The sequence below is a fragment of the Malania oleifera genome, chromosome 5 (genome assembly GCF_029873635.1).
Source record: "Malania oleifera isolate guangnan ecotype guangnan chromosome 5, ASM2987363v1, whole genome shotgun sequence".
NCBI lineage: Eukaryota > Viridiplantae > Streptophyta > Magnoliopsida > Santalales > Ximeniaceae > Malania > Malania oleifera.
In genome coordinates, this window is record NC_080421.1 from 2,507,083 (window position 1) to 2,528,505 (window position 21,423).

The window sequence follows — 21,423 nt, forward strand, 5'->3', positions numbered from 1 at the left end:
TGAATTACGAGATTTATATTTTTTATTTGTATTTTTTAACACCATGAAAGGTTATTTTTTTTATATTTCTAAATTTTTTTTAAAAATAATAATAAAATTACATTGTTATATTAATGTCAGCTCGATTATTTGATAAACCAAACAAATTAACTTGGAAACTGATTGATTATTCAATTTACTCACTAATTTGGTTTTCAAAATATCAAACTTAATTGATTAAGTTTCTCAACTTTACTCATTAATATTTGATATCATTTATTGTGATTAATTTATAATTATTGAATGTAAAAAAGATAAAATTTTTCTTGAAAATTTAATTGGTAGCTAATTGAGGATTTTTTTTTTCAATAAAATTATATTCCAAAGAGTTTTCGATAGTAGTGCTATATTCACCAAAAAAAAAAGAGAATTAGGAGATTTGATGACCTCAATCAAAATGAAACTCTTAAACATGTTTTTTTTTTTTAATAAATAAAAAATTCTTAGCTAAAAATAAAAACAAACCAATAAGTTTTAACAGACAATTAGAAAACAGAGAGGAGTCCACGAGGAGAAAAAGAGCAACCTCCATAGCAGAAACCTCCCCAAACCCCTCCTCCCCCGGCCCCTGAAACGGCGCCGCTTGCTTCTCGTTTGGCAGCAATTCTTGTTCTCTTTGGACCAATAGCGACCGCCTCGTCCCTTCTCCCATCTCTTTCTCTGAGCCGCAACGCCATCTTCTCGCTTCTCAGTTGTCATTCTGTCCATTAACTGAAAAGAGTCGCCGATGGAGAAGAAGAGCAGTAAAGGAAGCATCCCCAAGAGGTCGTCCCAGCAGAAATTTCAGTTTTTAGGACCCAATACTCTCCAAATCAGCGAGGACGATGGTGCGTCGCGCCTTGTTGGAAGCATAGTCGAGAAGGGCATGGTGGACGAACCCTCCGCGAAGCCTGTCGCACCTACCCCAGCTCCCCGACCCTCTGCCCTTCCCTTCCCGATCGCCCGTCATCGCTCTCATGGCCCCGTGAGCCTACACCCCCTCTTTCTTTGATATGATTCTGCTTTTACCGATTCTCTTTCTCTAGTTTCAAGCCCTTTTTATTTTCCAGTAGCATTTTGTTTGGTTACTGGGAAAACCGGGGAAAAGAAGAGGGGAAAATTATGATTATGATTTTCTTGGTGGGCTGCGGAGTGTGGCATTTGTTTTAATGTGGCTGCGTTATTTTCCTATATCTTCTTAGCTGCCAAAGAGTGGTTAATTTTTAATTTATTGGGTGTGGGGCTGAGCGCAAAACACCCCCCCCCCCCCAAACTCTTTTTTTTAGAGATTTTTTGTAAACACACACAAAAGTCTCACCTTGTGTTTGAGAGAGGCATTGATTTGGATTTATGTAGGTTTAAACCAAACATAATACAAAATTATATTAAATTTTGTGCAAATTCAAACAAATCCAAATCCAAGGCTCTAAATCCATGCTAATGCTCCCAATGGAGCTTCAATGTTTTGAATTTGGATTGATGGGTAATTTTTTTGTAATTTATTTTGGGCAGTGACCAATGGAGGCTGGCATTTGTTTTAATGGCTTTATTATTTTCCTACCTTTTTCTTATAGCTTCAATACGGGGGTTAATTAAAAATATTGTTTGGTTTGTGGCTGAGCCTTATTCTTTTATTACTTTGAAATAAAACTTGTATGTAAAAATCTATTTCTGGATTGATGGGTATTTGGAAGCAAGTTTTATAAGCTGCCATTACAATTTTATTTGACAGCATTGGGGTCCTATGGCTAATACTAAGGGTGGTGGCGCCTATGTTGATGATGATGATGGTGGAGGGAAGATCTCCCACTGTGATCCAATAGTAGCTTTTGCAAACCCAGTGCAGAAGAAAGAGAAGAAAGGTCTGGATTTTACCAGTTGGAGAGAGCTAGTTTCAAGTGATAATTCTTCTGTGGTTAATAAAAAGGAAGAGCAGAAATTTTCTTCACTGGAGTTTGATGCATTTAAGAAGGATGGAGAAGCAACTGAATTCGTTGATAAGGGAAACATGTCGTCTGGCACAGCTTTTGTTCATGGGGATGCGGTAACCTGCATGGAAATGAATGCAGAATCACAAGTTAATTCACATCGGTCTCCAATTAAAACTGAAGGGGGCATAACAAGCTGTTTGGGAATTGGGTTTGTGGATTCAATTGCTGACATGAAGTTAGATAGTTCTGGCAAATCAAGTTGCCAGGAGATGCATAGATCCTCTGGTAACTACTTGAGCAAAAATACAAAGTCTACTTCACTATTGGAAAATCATACCAAGTTGCAGGAAGTTTCATTAAACGGGACATATGAACCACCAACAAGGATGCTGGATAACACGAGAACTGTATTGTCAGAAGCGTTAAAAAACCAAGGCCGAGTGGAAATAGATAAGCAGAAGAGTTCATCCAATGATTTTGGAAGTGATCAAGGGTCCATTTCTCTTGAGAATCAAATTGATGCTGAGAATCATGCTCTGTTACAGAGAATGTCAACTGATGAGATTGCAGAAGCACAGGCTGAGATTATGGATAGGATTAATCCTGCATTACTAAACATGCTGAAACAACGGGGACAAGAAAAATTGAAGAAGCAAAAGTATTTAAGCTGTGACCAAGCTACTAAGTCAAAGCCAAGTAATCTACAAAGTGAGAATCCACTGACTAGAAATGGAGAAGATTTTCCACATGTAGAGAGTACCTCACATGTGATGACAGCAACAAGAAGCACCTTGGAGGACAGACAGAGGTTGCTAGATGGAAATGTGCAGAATACGGGCTCTGCCAACAGCAGTTTATGGAATGCTTGGAGTGAGAGAGTTGAGGCAGTCAGGGAGTTAAGATTTTCCTTTGATGGGACTGTTATTAAAGGTGATTTTGCTGTGGTGCCTGAGACTGGTAAGGCAAAATTTTTATTTGGAAGTTTCTCCCAGTCAATGATTTTTGTTCAGTGCATGCTGTTTACTTTCAAGCATGTCTTATTTCATTCCATGGAGGGGTGCACATTGAAGTATGATTTTTTGTTAGTGGTGCTGAGTTAATTTGGAGGATTTACCTTGCTGCAGGTTTCTTCCTTGTGCTTGGGTATTCTAATTACTATCTAATAAATGTTCACCTGCATGTCATTCAATTAATTTATTTTAGTAGCAATCATTCATAGTAGGATATTTTTTTTCTTTAATGCTTGTTCAATTGTACAAGGCTTAAGGACCATTTATTTTAATTTAGGTTTAGAAAATTCTTTAGCTTTGATTGTAGAAATTTTGAATTTTTAAAGTAAAAATAATTACTTTGATGTTAGTAGGATTTTCTTTTTGGCAATTTAGGTGTAGCTTCTTGCAGGTTGCAATGTATACACATTGCTGCAACATACTTGGGCTCATAGAGAAGCCCAATTAAAATTTATAATGCATTAAAGGTGGCTAAGTTCTTTGTTAGAAATTTGATGAAAAAATTTTGTTGTTCGAGGTCTTTGAGGTTCTGTTGTGAGAAATTGTATGTTTTGTTGAGATATTATTTATTTATTCATTTATTTTTATGCGATACCTTATTTTATTTAAACTAGGTTGTGCATGTGCTGTATTAAGTTAACAATCACCAACATCTGGGATTTTCATGTTGAAGGTCTTGGGCTTAAATCTTTGGAGGGGTGAAAAGGGGTGTGGGAAAGAGATGAGCTGCCTCCAATTTGTGCAGCCTGAGCTCAGTGTGGACCTCATATAGATCCCCCCCCCCCCCCCTCCTAAAAAAAAAGTTAAGGAGCCTTTTGGTATCAATATAAAAAATTATGAAAATGAAAAGAAAAAAAAATCAGAAACAGAAACTAAAATTGAAGATCAGCGACCTGTTTGGTTAGCAATCCTAAAACTAAAAAAAATTGATTGAGAAGTAAAAGTACTATAATTATTTTACTTAATTATTATGTTTTAGAGTTCATTCACAAGGACAATCTTACTTTATGTGACAACTAAAAGTAAAAAAATATTTTAAAAATGAATTTTATTATTTGTTATTACGGGCCTTGGATCAATGGTAAGGTTGCTCCTTTGTGACTGGTTGGTTATGGGTTTGAGTCTAAGGAATCAGCCTCTCTGCATAAAAGTAGGGGTAAAGCTGCGTACACTGTGACGACCCTCTCCTTACCCTCACAAAGCGGGGAGCCTTATGGTCATGGGATGCTTTTTTTTTTTTTGTTTTTTGTGTTTTTATTATTATTCTTTGAAATTTCATGGATATTTTATTTTAATTACATAATCCATGGGGTTATTTAATTTAATTTTTAATTAAAAATTATGTGTAAAATGAATTATTTAATCCAAATATGAGTGGATTGACACAGGTTGCTAAAAAATTAACTGAAAACCTTTCATAAGCAACAGAAAGCAGATACTAGAAATGCATTTTCGTAGTTTGTTTCTTTACTGTACAGAAACTAAAACAGGAATAATACCAAACATACCCTAACAATTAGAGGATACTTCATAACTATTGCTCTATTTTTCTTCGATTGTTAAACACTTACAATTATTTCTATTTCTTCATGAGATTTTTGTTCATTCTTACTGAATTGGATTGAAATTGATTATTATTTGGGACCTTTAGTTCTCGCTTGTAATCGACAGTAGTTTGATGCATTTGCAATAATTAATATTGGTTGTACAGTTTTAATAGCTTATGCCTCAATGCTTGATTAAAATTCCACTAAAAGTGTCTTCAATGTTACACTTCACGAATTCCATCCCCCTTTTATTCTTTTCATAGGTAGTATTTCTGGTCGCAGTGGTTATAGTGCTGATAATGTCACTGAACGGGACTTCCTGCGTACTGAAGGGGATCCTGGCGCTGCAGGCTATACAATCAAAGAGGCAGTTGCACTCACAAGGAGCGTGGTAAGCTGCATTTTTATTTCAGTGTTTGGTAATTGTTTCTGTATTTTTCTAGTTGAATAATTTAGCAATAGCTTACCAAAAGTTTTGTCCTATATATCTTCTGATTTTTTTTGGCTGTTTTCAATATTTTAATATTTTATTTATGACTGGGTATCTCCAGCATTGCATTATATTTTTTCTTGACCTATTCCTAGAATGTGGATTTCAGGTTCCAGGCCAACGGGTCCTTGCATTGCATCTCCTTGCAGCTGTTCTTGATAATGCATTATGCAACATTCACCAAAACCAAATTGGGCGTACCCCTGGTAATGCTAATAAAGTTGGCAGGTCTATTGACTGGGAGGCTGTTTGGGCTTTTGCCTTGGGCCCAGAACCTGAACTTGTTTTATCACTGAGGTAGAACTTAAGTGCCTATCTCGCTGACTTCACCTACACCTTCCTGTAATTGAAATGTCTGCTTTATTCTTTTCCTCTTTTTGGGGTTGTCTTCTGCAACTGCATGTTGACAGTACATGCATGGATCAAACGCTCAATTTTATTGTGTATATCAATGATCTCACTCCATCTAAATTTTAGATGATGACAATCCAGTCTGTCATGGCAATCAAAGCATAGGAGATGCCATGGGATGGGGGTGGTTTGATTTTGTGTGTGCGTGTGTGTGTTTTTGTTAAATTTTTTTTTTCTTATAAATAAAAATTGGGCAGTGGGTTGATGCAGGGTCGGAGGTTTAATAAATGGAGCAAAAAAGTGACTGTGCATTCGGACTGGATAATTTGATCACAATTAATCTGTTCTTTTCAAGGAAGTAGTTTTAAATCAAGCCAAATTGAGAAAACTAAATGATTTAGCTGACTCAAAGAGTTTGGTCTGGTGATTGCCACATTTTACGTTCTACTCTCACTTATCTCAGTTTTGAACAAAATCTAAAGGCTGAAGTAGGTGCATCTGAGGCTGAGTAATAGAACTAGAATCAAATACAACTCTTACCATGTATTATGTAAGATAGCAGTACCTTCTATGATAGAATTACTTGCCCCCTCATCTGCTTGCTTTCATATAGTATGGACCGATTTTCCTCACATCCATAAATCCTCGACCACCTTTCCTTTTAAAATTAACTCTACCCCTGCTCACCTTATTGGCTAGGGCCACCGTCGACATTTTTAGAGAGCTCATTTTGTTTGATGACTACATCCTTCTTTTCTCAATGTGAAGGCTCTTCAAGCTTCTCCACCTTTACATTCTCCCTCATTTTTAGTTTGCTATTCTTTGATTTGTATTGTATTAATTGACGAAACTAGGGACGGAGTAGAGGCTGAGTTAGAATTATGGAGAGAAGCTTTGGAATCTAGAGGTTTTAGGATAAGTAGAAATAAAACAGAATATATGTAATGTAATTTTAGTAATGATAGGAGGAATATTGGAAACAAAGTTAAACTTGATGATGAAGAAATAAATAGCACTTGTAGATTTCGATACCTTGGATCTATTATGCAAGCTGAAGGAGAAATTGAAGATGATGTAATACATAGAGTTAAAGCAGGTTGGGTAAAATAGAGAAGTGCTTCAAGTGTGCTATGTGATCGTAGAATACCCTTAAAATTGAAAGGGAAGTTTTATAAGACAACTATAAGACCAACTATGCTATATGGATCAGAATGTTGGGCGACGAAGAAACATAATATCCAAAAAGTAAAAGTTTCTGAGATGAGAATGCTTAGATGGATGAGTGGTATAACATTGAAAGATAAATTAAGGAATGAACATATTCGTGGTAAGTTAGGTGTAGCTCCTATAGAAGATAAGATAAGGGAGGGACGACTCAGATGGTATGGACACTTGCAACGTAGTCTTGTGAGGAAGAGTGACTTAGTTATTGTGAGGGGCAGTAGAAAGGGTAGGGGTAGACCTAAAATAACTTGGGAGGAGATAGTGAGTAAGGATTTAATATCCTTGAATCTATCAAAAGAAATGATCCATGATTGCATAAATTGGCGGAAAAGTATTCATATAGTCGACCCCACTTAGTGGGACTAAGGCTTGTTTTTGTTGTTGTTGTTGTTTGTTGTATTCTTTGATCTATATCTATTTGAATAATGCGATTGCTTCTTCTTCTGAATAGTCTCATAGGCATTTTTACTCGTTCTGTTCTGTTGGACGTTCATAGTGGCAGCGATGGTTTTTGTTGGTGTATGGGCCATCAAAGTATGGGTTTTAATCTTTATTAAAAGGAGCTCTTATATTTATATGGTTTCTGACCCCCTAATTGGGTCTTAAGTGGTGATTTTAATGTCATTAGGTTCCCGTCAGAGAAGTAGGGAGGCTCTAGGGTTTTGTGTGTGTTTTTGGGCTGTTGTATGATGTAGGGTCAAGTGTCCAAGAAATGCAAGCAAAAAAGTGACAGCATAGGTTTTAGAATCTTATGATTCATGATTCGGTTCATAAGATTCATATCAATTCCTCACCAAATTGATTCAAATCATACTAGCAAATCTAAAATCAACTAAATTGTTGCCGAATCTATTGATTCACCTCGTGAATATATTGAATTGATTTGAATATATTGATTCTCGCGATTCTGGACCTATCATATCTTGACAAACCCAACTAGTTTGAAACCCTCAAAGCAACATTTCTTTCCTTTTTATTGCTTTTATTTTTGCATGATTACCTCTCATTCCTTGTTTACATTAGTTTTGTGTTTGAAAAGGGGAGAAAATAGAACTTTGGGTCTTACGTTAGCTGACACTAAACCATTCTTTGCTCTAGAAGGTATATAGTACTCTGCGGAACGCTCACCGGCTAAGGTGGTATTACTCATGTTTTGTTGTGTTGTTAAGATTCTAAAGTTTAGTTCTTCTAGTAGTTTGTTCAATTATTTTTAATTGGAGAGAATATGCATGAAATATTATTTTTGTTGAATTGTTAAGAAACACCAAAAGTTCAATTTTTCTAATTATTTTTTCTTGATTCCTTTCCTTAAACATCATAAAGTTCACTATTTTATTAGTATCTCCTAACTTATCCTCTTACTTTTCATTTGTTTATGGAAAGTATACACATGAAATATAATATTTGTTATTATCAAAATTTAAATGTATTTTATTATTTTGCTTGTTGATTATATATCAATATATGCATGTGGAGAAATTCAAAGAGGTAGTTTTAAATCAAGCCTAGTGGGGAAAAGGGATTGATGCAGTTGGTTTGAGTAGTTGGGATAAAGGCTTTGTTGTTTTTGAATTGACTTGGGATTGTACCAGCTTAATCACGAAAACAATGATTTTTAGTTAATCTTTGAGTGCCTGATTTTTAGTGTGTCCCGAGGTCAATCTGTTGGGCTATCCCCTACGGTGTCTGCCTCTTGTTTTTCTGCTTACCTCGTGGCAAGCTATAGCAATATTTTTTCATAAGATTGTAGTTGGAACTATTGTGTGCCTTTCATTGGGAGGGGAATATTGAGCCAGCGCCATGGGTTGTAGGCCATCAACAATCCCAAATCCCTCTCCATCCCATCTCAAGATATGAACCTGAGACCATTCACATGGATGTCTTGTGGTTAAACTGTTGGGCAGTCCCTTAAGGGGTGTGCTTCTGTTGCTTACTTAGGTGCAAGCTATAGCAATATTTCATCATAAGATTGTAGGTGGAAGTATTTTTTGCCTTTGTATTTGCATAAAATTACGATAAGATGTAGTTGGGACCATATCAAACTTTTTTACCATATTTTGTGCTCTAAACCCTTTTTGATCTGTAGTTTTTGTTTAACCCAATTTTTTCTTGATTGCAGAATGGCTCTTGATGATAACCACAATTCTGTAGTTTTAGCGTGTGCCAAAGTTATTCAGTGCATACTGAGCTGTGATATGAATGAGAACTACTTCAATATCTCAGAGGTAGGAGTAAGTTGTATTTAGAAATTGGTTTTATCTTTCATTGTACATCTCAAAGTTATTCTGAGTTTGAATTTAGTGTGTTCTGCTTCCAGAAAATAGCTGCTTATGAGAATGATATTTGTATTGCTCCTGTATTTCGAAGTAGACCAGATATAGATGTTGGCTTCCTTCATGGTGGTTTTTGGAAGTACAGTGCTAAACCTTCTAATATTCTTCCTTTTGGTGATGACACTGTGGACGATGAGACTGATGGAAAACATACTATTCACGATGATATTGTTGTTTCTGGACAAGATTTTGCCGCGGGTTTGGTTAGGATGGGAATCCTTCCAAGGATTCGCTATCTCTTGGAGGTAAGCAGGACTAGGATTAGATGTTTCTTATTCCTTTCTTTTCTCATTGAATTAGAAAACTTAAAAAAACATTCTTTTTTAGGTTTGCGAGAATTACAGATAATCTCCAAGATTTGTGAATAGAACTGATTTCTTGTCTACACTATACTGAGTGAAGCTATGAATGCGGAGTTATTTAGGCAATATTTGAGATGGCAGATTAGCTTTTCTTTTTCCTTAAATATCTCAATTATAATTTTTTTTGCATGTTTATTCCTCTCATCAAGAAACTGAATTGCTAACTTGCAAATGACCATTACACTAATTTCTAGAAGTTTCATTGGGATAGTCATTGAGTAATCAATGATTTTGCTGGTATTCATTGGCTGTAATTTTGAATTCTGATCCAATGGTTGGGATCAGCTCAAGAAGAAAGCCTCAAATTGCATGTCTTAATAGTAGCAATATTTGTTAAGGTAAAAGAATCACTACATCAAACTACATGTTTCTTTAACTGCTTTGTGCTGCTTGATGTGATTGTAATAATGGTTATGATGAATATCAGTGGTAAGTTCATTTGATCCTTACTTTTTATGATTGTTATTTTGTGTAATTTCAGACAGACCCCATGGCAGCTTTGGAAGAATGCTTAATTTCGACTCTTATTGTGATAGCAAGGCATTCCCCTAGTTGTGCTGATGCAATCATAAAATGCCAAAGGCTCATTCAAACAATTATTATTAGGTTTACTATGAAAGACAGAATGGAAATTTTTCCTTCTATGATAAAATCTGTTACCCTTTTGAAGGTAATTTTTTTAGATAGTGAACATTTAGAAGCATTTAATTCAAGACAGGTATATATAAATTTTTTTTTCTATTTTTTTTTCTCTTTTTATATGAAAAGGTGTTGGCTCGATATGATAGAAAGAACTGCAAGGAGTTTATAGAGAATGGTACTTTTCGGGATATGTCATGGCATTTGTATCGGTATGCAGTCTCCCTTGACCAATGGGTGAAGGCAGGAAGGGAAAACTGTAAACTTGCATCAGCTTTGATGGTTGAGCAGCTAAGGTTCTGGAAAGTCTGCATTCAATTTGGGTATTGTGTGTCTTACTTTTCAGAATTTTTCCCTGCCTTGTGCTTATGGTTGAATCCACCTACATTTGAAAAACTGATTGAGAACAATGTCCTTTGTGAATTTGCTTCCATTACTAAGGAAGCGTATCTTGTACTAGGGGCTTTGGCCAGAAGACTTCCAAATTTTTATTCACAAACATATCAGAGCAATCAAATTCCAGATTTTCTTGATGATGATGCTGAGAGTTGGTGTTGGAGTCATGTCGGTCCTATGGTTGATTTAGCTCTGAAGTGGATATCGTACAAGAATAATCCACACCTGTCTAAATTCTTTGGGTGGACAGGAGTTCCAGTTGGTTTTGTTCTGGAAGGTCTATCCTTGACCCCCTTATTGTGGGTTATTTCAGCTGTCATGCAAATGCTGTCCAGTGTGCTTGAAAGAGTAATCCCTGAGGATACAGTGTTTGCGAGTAATGGAAGTGATGGGCGTGTCCCGTGGGTGCCGGAGTTTATCCCTAGAGTTGGACTTGAAATAATTAAAAATGAGTTCCTAAGCTTCTCAGATATGAATGGTTCAAAGCATGGAACACGTGCTCCAGGCAGCAGCTCTTTTGTTGCTGAGCTGTGTCATTTGAGACATCAAAGTAACAATGAAGCATCATTAGCTTCTGTTTGTTGCCTTCTTGGATTAGTCCAGGTTATTGTTTCTGTTGATAAACTGATCCATCTAGCTAAGTCTGAGATTTGTAACCCATCTTCCCAGGGTTATAATTTTTCAAGAGATGATAAAATACTTGAAGATGGGATAGTTAACCAGTCTGTGGATGAATTGAGAAGCGTGCTGACTACTTTCACGGATGTAGTCATTTCAGAGTGGCACTATGTGCATTCCATTGAGATTTTTGGCAGAGGTGGTCCTGCTCCCGGGGTTGGACTAGGGTGGGGAGCCTCAGGTGGAGGGTTTTGGTCAACAACTGTTCTGTTGGCACAAAGAGACACAGCATTTCTTATTCAGTTGCTTGAAATCTTTCAGATTGTGTGTTCTACTGATCTACCTGCAGTCAAAGAGATGACCTTTAATGTGGAAACAATTAATGCTGTACTGGGAGCATGCGTAACCATAGGACCCAGGGATAGAGTGATCATGGAGAAGGCATTGGATATTTTGCTCCAAGTCCCTGTTCTCAAGTACCTTGATTTTTGCACTCGTCAATTCCTTCACCCTAGTAGGGGAATTAAACCATTTCGGTGGGAATATGTGGAAGAGGACTACCTGAGCTTCAGTAAGAATTTAATTTCTCACTTTAGTGACAGATGGTCGTGTGTTAAAAAGAAGAAAAAAAAGTGTGACCAGGAAACACTTACAAAATGTAGTACTGCTCTGTACACAATTCATGAGGATGTAGATCCATCAAGGATGAGTAGTCAAGATGATTGTTGCACTTCTTTGGTAGTGGAGTGGGCTCACCAAAGGCTGCCACTCCCTATGCATTGGTTTCTCAGTCCAATCTCAACCATCCATGATAATATGCAGGCTGGTCCTCTTGTTGCTTCTAATACACTCAATCACGTGCAGGGGCTCACTGGTTTTCATGAAGTAGCTAAAAGTGGACTTTTCTTTCTTTTAGGCATTGAAGGAATGTCATCTTCCCTTTCTGCCAATGTCTGCTCTCCTGTTCGTAGTGTGCCATTGATTTGGAAATTACACTCTCTATCTGTGATCTTACTGACTGGAATGAGTGTGCTTGAAGAAGAGAAGAGTAGAGATGTATATGCAGCTTTGCAGGAGCTCTATGGACAGCTTCTTGATGAACTAAGGTATGCTAAAAACAGTGAACTTGTTTTGGAGGAAAACAGTGATATGCTGTCTGAAAAAAGGAAGAAAGAGAGTATGGAGTTCCTGATGTTTCAATCCGAGATTCATGAGAGTTACTCAACATTTATTGAAACTGTTGTTGAGCAGTTTGCTGCCATATCTTATGGCGATTTAATTTTTGGCCGGCAAGTTGCTATTTATCTATACCGGCATGTTGAAGCTACAGTACGGCTTTCTGCCTGGAATGCACTATCCAATGCACGTGTTCTTGAGCTCTTGCCACGTCTAGAGGAATGCCTTGCTGAGGCTGAAGGATATCTTGAACCTGTAGAGGTACTGCTAACAAACTATTCTCTCAAATTAACCTCATGATATCTTATATTATAGGCTCTCCAAGTCTTTGTATTGATCTTGGAAGGAATGAGGGAGTGGAAAAGAAAAGGCTTGAAAATGCTTAGAAAAGTTTCAGCATTTTCCTTCCTTCTTTCCAAAATCCCAATAGAGCCAAACAATTAGAAGTTGGGGAAATTAACATCAAATGAACTCTGGTAATATGGGAACTGGATGATTGATGAACTGATTGAGAAATGAGACTTAATTGCCTTGCTGCTTGTCAGTGACCTAGAATAAGGAAATTTTAAAATTTTTGTTTTTTAAATTTCTTAAGGACTCGCTGCATTGTTGTGTGGAAATTGGTGTCAGACTTTAGCACCTTTTGTAAGTCGAAACAGCTCAATTCAAATGTGAGTAGTCATAAAGTGTGTGCACGAACTCACCTGCATCATATTCCCTTTGCTTAAACTTTCTAAGAGTAACTAGAATGCATGTTTGCCCTTCTTGGGATATATATATATATATATATATATATTTTTCAGGATAGCTATAAGCATGTTGAACAATTTTCATTGTGTTTTTAATACGCGAGTGGCAAGGCTAATGGCCTTGCACACTATTTAGTTCAAAGTGCATGGTCATATAGCAAGGAGTTTTGTCTCCTTTGGTTGTTACTTTGGAAGGCTGTTAATCCTCATGTATGGATGGAGGGATGAATTATTAGTATATGAATGGATTTTCTTAAAAAGGAAAAACTAGAAAAATACATGCTTTAAGCCATTGGAGGACATCCCAAAATAAACATGTTTTGTTATGTTTAAATTTCAAACGAATATAAACATTGTATCACTTTGCAGGATAATGAAGCAATTTTGGAGGCATATGTGAAGTCATGGATTTCTGGTTCCCTTGACAGAGCTGTTGTTCGAGGATCACTTGCATTTACTTTGGTTCTGCACCACCTTTCATCTTTCATTTTTGATTGTTACACTACTGCTGTGCTGTCGCTGCGAAATAAACTCGTGAAATCACTCCTTCGGGGTTGCTCCCGTAAGCAGCAACATGAGGTATGCAACTATTTGAAATACTGAACTTTGGAATGGATATGGTCAAATGACTGGCTCAACGTATTTGCTGTAATTATGCATAACTTATCAGTATGCATTCTTCCCAGTACTGCTCTGTTGTTCCCAACAAAGCTTCACATGCCAACAATATTTCCTCTGTAAGATTGGAAATGGGAGCAGTGATAAGCTAATACTTTTTAGTGTCGTACGGAATGTGGTTGCAGGACATGATGCTGGATTTAATTCAACACAAGAAGCCATTTGCATCTGGAAATCCTGAACTTAAGGAAGGTTTGGCACTGCAAAAGAGCAGGGTAGAGAGAAGGTTTGAGATACTAACGGAAGCCTGTGAAGGAAATTCTTCTCTATTGACACTGGTAGAAAGGCTTAAATACTCTTTTAGGAAATTGTGACTTAACCAAACTCAGAGAGAGAGAGAGAGAGATTGTTGATAATCAATGTGTAGTTGAGTTTTTTAATCCTTTTTTTTTGGAGGGTGGCGAAAGGGTTTTTGTTGTTTTAATGTTTACAGTGGTTCTGTACAGTGGACGCTGTGTTTTCTGAAGCCTGGTGGAGAGTAACATATTTTGAGTTATTGCATGAATAGCATGAATATTTAAATCAGAAATTCAAATAAGCGTATATCCATGTGGGCTGTGAATATTGGTGTTGTCTTTGTTGGACTACTTGCATTGGGCTTAGCTTCTTCCATTTTCTTATTCTCTCTAATAAAACCCCCAACATTTTCTTTTCCAAGTGAGCTTTTACTTTGAGAAGATCATATTTCTTTTCCTTCTTCCATAGATAAGCTATGTGGACTACCTGCAGTTGTTTTTGTTATTGTACTGCTAAAAATGTGGATAATTTTTAAGCTTTATTTGCTGATCATGGGAACCCCAACTTGAAGTCGGCATCTAATGTAGAGCTACAACGACCCATGCCTATTGGCTCAACGGTCATCTTTCTACCCTTGGATTGGAGTTTGAATTTCACTGGTTGCATTTTGGCGTGAAAGTACTTATGCAGTGAGAGATGCATGTATCCTAAGGTGTTCACTCAGATATGCTTAGCAATTACCTTTTTGTTTTTAACATTTTTCTTCCACATAATTAGAGACCATTTGACCAAATAATTTTCACCACGAATTGAGGTTTGAGAGATCTTTGCACACGTAAAATGAAGCTCAAATCTCTATGAATTGATTGTGTATTTTTAAGATGAACATAATGCCTGCTATATTTTGTAAAATTATTGTCACTATTTTTATAAAGGTGGTCTTAAATAGTGTTTGTTTGTGCTTGAATTATGGATTTCACAGCTTAGATTTAAATTTATGTGAATTTGAATAAAATTTATTATAATTTTGTATTGTATCTTATTTAAATTTGAGGTCCAAATTGTTTCAAAATACAGGGTTACCGTATTTACTGAGATGGAAGAAAAGATTGTTCATGTTCTAATCGACATCAATCATGTCACACACATACACACACACACACAAAGACAAAAGTAGGATGTGGTCAAGGAAGAGTTATTATATTTTTTAGTTGTCCTATATTTTATTGCTGATAACATTTTTGGGATTGTTCAAATCTTGCTGATGATCTTTATCTTCTGTAGCACTGATGAGTGATGAACATTATTAGCGTCATGAGTTTTTGCCTTAAAAAATGCTAGAGCAGAGCTCATCGACACTGTGATCTGGTCTTCACAATTTTATAAATAAGAAACAGAAAGTGTGGGACAGACAGTAATAGTATGTCTTGTTTGTGCCAAAATTTCTTTGTCAAGATGCGTAACTGTAACACTTCCCTTATTAGTTTTCAAGTGATGGCACTAAATTAGTCTGCTAGTGGCCTGTTACTTTCCCAAAATTGAAGCTGGATTGCGATGCACTAACCACAAACCTGGATATTAAAATCATTCAATCAATCTAGCAATCAATCCATATTTTTCATATTGACAGCTTATATCGATAATCCAGTAACTAAATCTGTCATTGAGATGCAGAAAGACCAAAGATTTCAAGGCTCTGGTCTAATACAAAACATAGTTTTGAGTTGAGTTAAGAAAAGAATTGCACGAGTCAGGCTGAAAACACTGCCAGCCGGAGCTTGGCATTCAGCGTTTATGTGCATGGCCTAGTTAGACAAATTCCTTGCACCCTCAGCTGATTGCAGAGAACACTCTGCTCTATCAAACCAAATGCTGGCTTTTAATATTAGTCCATTTGCTGAAAGCCACCATATGGTTGTATTAAATATCTAACATATGCTATGGAATGGAATTGAGAACTTGAGATGATAGCTGGCATATATTTTTGGTTTTAATTCTTTGAAGTTTTTTTTTTCTTGCATAAATTATATGAATCTTTTGCTTCCAAAGCAATAAAACCAGGTAATAACCTTAGTACACAATTATCACCCTACTAGTCATACTTGAAATGTCTCCAGTTCAATCTTTAATACGTGCATGCGCGTGCACACATATTGAAATTGTCTATTAATTCATCAATAAAAAAGCATAGAATCAAAGGATTCTCTCCTTAGCAGAAGTGCAGAGGACCATCTTTATATATATATGTGTGACATGTGTTTACCAAAAGTCATGGAACGAAGTATCATCACAACACTACCGTTTTCTTATTGCTAAAGCCTTTCTCTTTTTATTGGTCTACCCAGAGTTCCATTGAGTTTTTATTGGTCTCCCACGCCTAGTCCTTCTCCACCGAACCCGATATATAAACATGAGACTTCTAACATAATTTTTTCTATCAAATGAATAAATGGTTAAATAAAAGGTAACATTTGCATTAGGTCCTATATGTTCGTTGTATTCAATTCCTCCATACACACTAAACATAATTTATCTTTTTATCCTTGTGATTCAATATTATTGGGAAGTTGAGTGCAATGAATGCAGGAAAATGATGCAAGCATAGTCCTTATAGCTTTTATAAAAAATTGTAGATCTTGGTTCAAAAAGGAAAGCAACTTCAATTGTCTCCTTTCAATTTGCATTATGACTTCTTGTGGAAACCGACACGGCTCTGGCATAAGCTTTATCGGCTTACCTTAGAAACCTCTTTAGCTTTAAGGTTCCATTCGCTTCTTGCATAGCCGTTTTATCTTCAGAATCTATTCAGCTTTCAGGTCCCATTTGTTCTATTAATTTGATTTTCAGATACATTATAGATCCATGCACTCAAATCTCCACTCTCCGCATGAAAATCGTGCCACACAACTTGCCTTTCTTTATGAATTAAAAAAATCGAAAAATGTAATAAAAAATTATAGTGCTGTTCTTGTTGGAGGAGTGCAAGATAGATTGCATAAAAAATTTAGAAAGAAAAAAAAAGAAGAAAAAACAAACGCAAAAACAAAACAAGAGATCCAATACAAATCCCCTAGGGAAGCCACGGTGCACCTGCTTCACTATAAACTATAACCTTCACAAAACTTTCCATTCACTTCACTTGGATACATAAAGTGTGAGATATGGCAGAAACAAAAACAAAAGAAATGAGAGCAAAAACAGAGGAAAACAGAGCAAAAACAGAGAAGATGAGAGCAGAGGAGGAAGAAGAAGCACAAGCTGAAGTGGATATTTGGAACTATGTATTTGGGTTTGTAGAAATGGCTGTTGTGAAGTGTGCCATTGAGCTTGGCATTGCTGATGTACTGGAAACCCACCAAAACCCCATGACACTCTCTGAGCTATCTCGTGCACTCGGGTGTGCACCTTCATCCCTTCACCGCATCATGCGATTCCTGGTCCACCGCCGTGTGTTCAAAGCAGAGCACGCGAGAGATTGGGAAGCCACGAGATACGCGCAGACTGCGCTATCCCGCCGCTTCATGAGGCAAGGGGAGAAGAGCATGGCTGATATTGTGCTGCTGGAGAGCAGCCCACCCATGCTTGCCCCATGGCACTTTCTGAGTGCCCGTGTTCTCACCCAGGGCGAGAACTTGCACCCATTCGAGGCCGCCCTTGGCGAGGACGTGTGGGGATACTCCGCGGTGCACCCGGCACACAGTAAGCTCATAAACGATGCAATGGCCTGTGATGCTAGGATTGTAATACCTGCATTGATTGAGGGGTGTCCTGAGGTGTTTGATGGGGTTGGTACTTTGGTGGATGTGGGAGGGGGAAATGGGGTTAGTCTGTGCAAATTGGTCAAGGCGTTACCTTGGATCAGAGGCATAAACTTTGATCTTCCTCATGTTGTGGCCACAGCAGCAGTGTGTGAGGGTGTTCAAAATGTTGGAGGGAATATGTTTGATGCTATTCCCAAAGCTGATGCTGCTTTCATCCAGGTTGGTATACTTTAGGGTGGAGGGATTTGCATAGAGAAGCACTGCATGGCAATGATAGCTTGTCCATTTAGCTATGAAATACATTTTGGATTGTACAATTAATCCCTACATAGCTAATTGTACACATACACATGCTTTCAAGTTAGATGTATGCTACTATTTTTTGTAGTGCTTGGGAGTGTGGATTTCCGTACTAGGATTTGTATTTGTGTGGTTTCTTCCAGTTCCACACAAATTCAAATTCAAGCGAGGTCATGGGTTGGAGGCGTGTAAACAGCCTCTTACAAAAATGTAAGGTAAGACTGTGTACTATAGACTTATTGTGGTCCGCCCCTTCCCTGGACCCCACATACGCGGGGATTTTGTGCATGAGGCTGCCCTTTTTTATCTTTCAAATGGCTTAACCATTCGCTTTGCTGCCTAGGGGAAAGTTAGAGATATTATTTTTTAGGGGCAATAAAGTTGAAGTTACACTTTTCATCCTCCTAATCAAAGTTAGGACTTTATGGACAAAATAAAGAATGTAATAAAACTAAAATTTAATACTCATATTAATAGTCATAGTAATAGATGTAAAACAAATATAGCAAGTATACAAAACAAAGCTGATGCATTATTTACTACTATTTTTCAAAATAATTGCTTTTTAATTGCATAGTGATTATAGTATTTGTATTGTCGCGAAACCTACTCTATATTATAAATAAATGTACACATCGAGAAATAATTAACAATTTAGATATGTATCTTGACCTGTGTCTTAGGTAGACACGAGGGTGCAACATCACACTTTCGTCGTGTCTACTTGGGACACCAGACGAAATACATATCATTGGATATTAATTTTTGTGCGGTCTCACACTCCTGTGCCTATCCAGGGCACCATCCAAGATACATATTCCGAGATATCTGAATACTATCCTCTATATTTCCCTTGCATAATATTTGATTTGTCCATGTAAATGGCAGTGGGTTCTGCATGACTGGGGAGATGAAGAGTGCATCCAAGTCCTGAAAAATTGCAGAGAGTCCATCCCACAGGACGGAGGAAAGGTGATAATCTTGGAAGCTGTGGTGGGAGAAGAGAGAGAAGAGAAGCTCAAAGGTGTGAGCTTAATGCTGGACATGGTGATGATGGCTCACACCTTCAAGGGCAAAGAGAGGACCTTGAAGGAATGGGTTTATGTCCTTAGGGAGGCAGGATTCAGTCGCCACGCCATCAAACACATTCGTGCTGTTCAATCAGTCATTGTGGCTTATCCTTGATTCTGAAAGTACTTATTTTGTTATCCAAATTTGAGAAACAAGTATTCTTAGTGCCTGTGGCTTTGTTAAGTTGTATCCTGTTTTGAAAAATGATCCCATGGCATGATGTAATGTGTGCAAAATTCCAAATGTGCTTAGATATGATTATGAAGCAGTTGTATCCATGTGCGTCAAGTTTTAGCTCACTATTTTGGGTAATAAAGTAGTATGTTTAGTGTGGTTTGATGGAAACAAGAAATTTATGAAAGTTAGACCATTAGACTCTGCCTAAACTATTTAGATTGCTTCTCATAAGGCTAACTCATCTTCTATTTCGTCTGAGTATGTCTTGAATTTTTATGCCTCCCACTAATATATATTTGCGCAAGGGGTCATTTTCCAAGAGATGGAGCCAAAAGTGGTGCCCTATCATAATCTCTGTCCTTTTATCTGACGATTGGTTTTGTAGTTGCTTTGGAGAAAAGGTGTGACAATATTGTCTTTCCTGAAGTGGTAAAAGTTTAGACATTTACCAGCTGGAAGGCAACGAAGATTGTGTTTGCTTAGGAAATGGAATTTTTTTATGTAGCGTCTGGGGGTATATATTTCGACCTTAGATTTGATAGATTTGGGCAAAAATTAGTGCAATTCACACAAATGCAAATCCAATGCCTCTCTCGAACACAGGATTACTAAATTTTTAAAGAGATTTTACGGTCGGTATTAAAACTGTCGATGAGTCTAAGTCTGTGTTGGCTAATTTGAGCAGAGCTCAAGAACTCTCCTTAGCATTTTGAATTTGTTGTCACCCATTAACAGGATAATTGTGTTGCTCATCAACTAGCCAGCTAAGCCAATTTGTTCTCAGTGACTTTATAATTTACTCCAAAACTAATTTTCTTTTGGAAAAATCTTGAATTTGCAATTTTCATTGATTAATAAAGATGATTTGACTTTTAAAGAAAAAAGAAACTTTTTGCTATATATATTTTTAGCAGTAATCACAAACCTTGGCTTGTTTTGATTTAAGCAGCCTTTGGTATTTATATTGCTCAACAGTCACACGTTTTACAATCTTTGGACAGCTTTTAATTATTATTATTTTTTTTTTTCTGTCAGAGCTTTGCATCATTCTATTGTCTTCAACTATGGATTTTGTTTTCTTGAGGATGTCATGAAATCCTTTTCTGTATGGAGATGCAAGAATTATTGCAGAGATAGACTTGCTGGATGGATAATTTTGGAGTCTCCTGGGGCTAAGTGCAATGAAAGCCACCGTCATCAGCCTTCTTGACGACCCTTTGGCCCCGCGAGTATGTGGCAACCATTTAAGCTAAAATCCGAAATATTTTCACTATTAAATCTTCTGCATTGTGTTTGGAAGTACATATTTTAAGTCTGGAATTTTGCTTTATGCGGATTTGGACAATATACTGTATAAAATTATACTAAATTTGTTTCAAATCCACATGAAGTCAAATACTATGTTGGTCCACATCTTTTGCTATATAGTATAAACTTGATTTGTAATTGTTGTTGTAGTTGACCCAAAATGTCGGGCTTTGTAAGGATCCGAACTCGAGTGGGTTTTTATATATAAATTTTTCAGCTGATATAAATAAATTTAAATTATTTTTATTACCAAAACACAAATTAGTTTTATTACAAATATATGTTTCAACTATTAAAATGTAAATTTTTAAAATTCTAAAATACACAAACATATTCTAAATTGTATTATACTAATTTTTTATTCAACTCTACTCTTTCTGTTCCCGCTCATGCATTTGTTACGCCAAATTTCTGGTACACTCTTCAAAATGATCTGAAATGTAAAATAATGATTGGGGGTGAGACGACGCTCAATAAGTAAATAAGATTATTATTAGTGTATCCGAAATGAGCTTTCATAATATTTTAATTTCGTAAAATAATATTTAATCCTATAACTTCAAAACTGCTTTAAAAATAAATGTAAATTTAAAAATTTCTATATAAAACTTTTACTATCATCTATAACAGTAAAATTTTATAATCATATATAATAACTGTAGTGACTCGAAAAATAATAGTATTATAAAAATAAAGAGGAAGGAAAATGAAAACAGAAACAGAAGGAGGTAGTAGATTTCGTCGACGACATCGCATTTTGGAGATAATAATAATAATAATAATAATAATAATTTTAAGGAATTGTCAAGACTCGTTGACGAATACAGAGGTTCGTCGACGAGCGCATAAGGAAACTCGTCGATGAATACAAGGGTTCGTCGACGAGCGCATAAGGAAATTCGTTGACGAAGCTATGTCTCGTCGACGAGAAAATACCGAGAAAAGGTTTTGGGCTACTTTTAAATTCATCGACGAAGAGTAAGGTTCGTCGATGAATTTACTAAAAGACTCGTTGACGAGGTGACGTGTCTCGTCAACGAATCTGAC

The 21,423-nt window shown here is 36.6% G+C and overlaps 2 protein-coding genes across 2 annotated transcripts; both read left to right on the forward strand.

Moving 5' to 3' along the window:
- The first annotated feature begins 518 nt into the window (after nt 1-518).
- On the forward strand, nt 519-14,060 carry LOC131156596 (transcriptional elongation regulator MINIYO). The gene is made up of 10 exons (XM_058110406.1): nt 519-1,003; nt 1,751-2,906; nt 4,770-4,897; nt 5,106-5,293; nt 8,691-8,796; nt 8,889-9,149; nt 9,748-9,936; nt 10,035-12,356; nt 13,214-13,423; nt 13,648-14,060. The coding sequence occupies exons 1-10, from the start codon at nt 767-769 to the stop codon at nt 13,834-13,836; spliced, it is 4,986 nt and encodes a 1,661-aa protein (XP_057966389.1). The 5' UTR covers nt 519-766; the 3' UTR covers nt 13,837-14,060.
- A 2,791-nt stretch (nt 14,061-16,851) lies between these two features.
- On the forward strand, nt 16,852-19,243 carry LOC131156597 (acetylserotonin O-methyltransferase-like). The gene is made up of 2 exons (XM_058110407.1): nt 16,852-17,739; nt 18,709-19,243. The coding sequence occupies exons 1-2, from the start codon at nt 16,921-16,923 to the stop codon at nt 19,003-19,005; spliced, it is 1,116 nt and encodes a 371-aa protein (XP_057966390.1). The 5' UTR covers nt 16,852-16,920; the 3' UTR covers nt 19,006-19,243.
- The last annotated feature ends 2,180 nt before the right edge of the window (nt 19,244-21,423 follow it).

Excerpts from the sequence above, each read along its gene's own strand:
- LOC131156596 (XM_058110406.1), top strand. The coding sequence starts at position 767 with ATGGAGAAGAAGAGCAGTAAAGGAAGCATCCCCAAGAGGTCGTCCCAG. Across the intron at positions 4,898-5,105 it reads TTGCACTCACAAGGAGCGTG|GTTCCAGGCCAACGGGTCCT; the intron begins GTAAGCTGCATT and ends TGTGGATTTCAG. Across the intron at positions 9,937-10,034 it reads AATCTGTTACCCTTTTGAAG|GTGTTGGCTCGATATGATAG; the intron begins GTAATTTTTTTA and ends TTATATGAAAAG.
- LOC131156597 (XM_058110407.1), top strand. The coding sequence starts at position 16,921 with ATGGCAGAAACAAAAACAAAAGAAATGAGAGCAAAAACAGAGGAAAAC. Across the intron at positions 17,740-18,708 it reads CTGATGCTGCTTTCATCCAG|TGGGTTCTGCATGACTGGGG; the intron begins GTTGGTATACTT and ends TGTAAATGGCAG.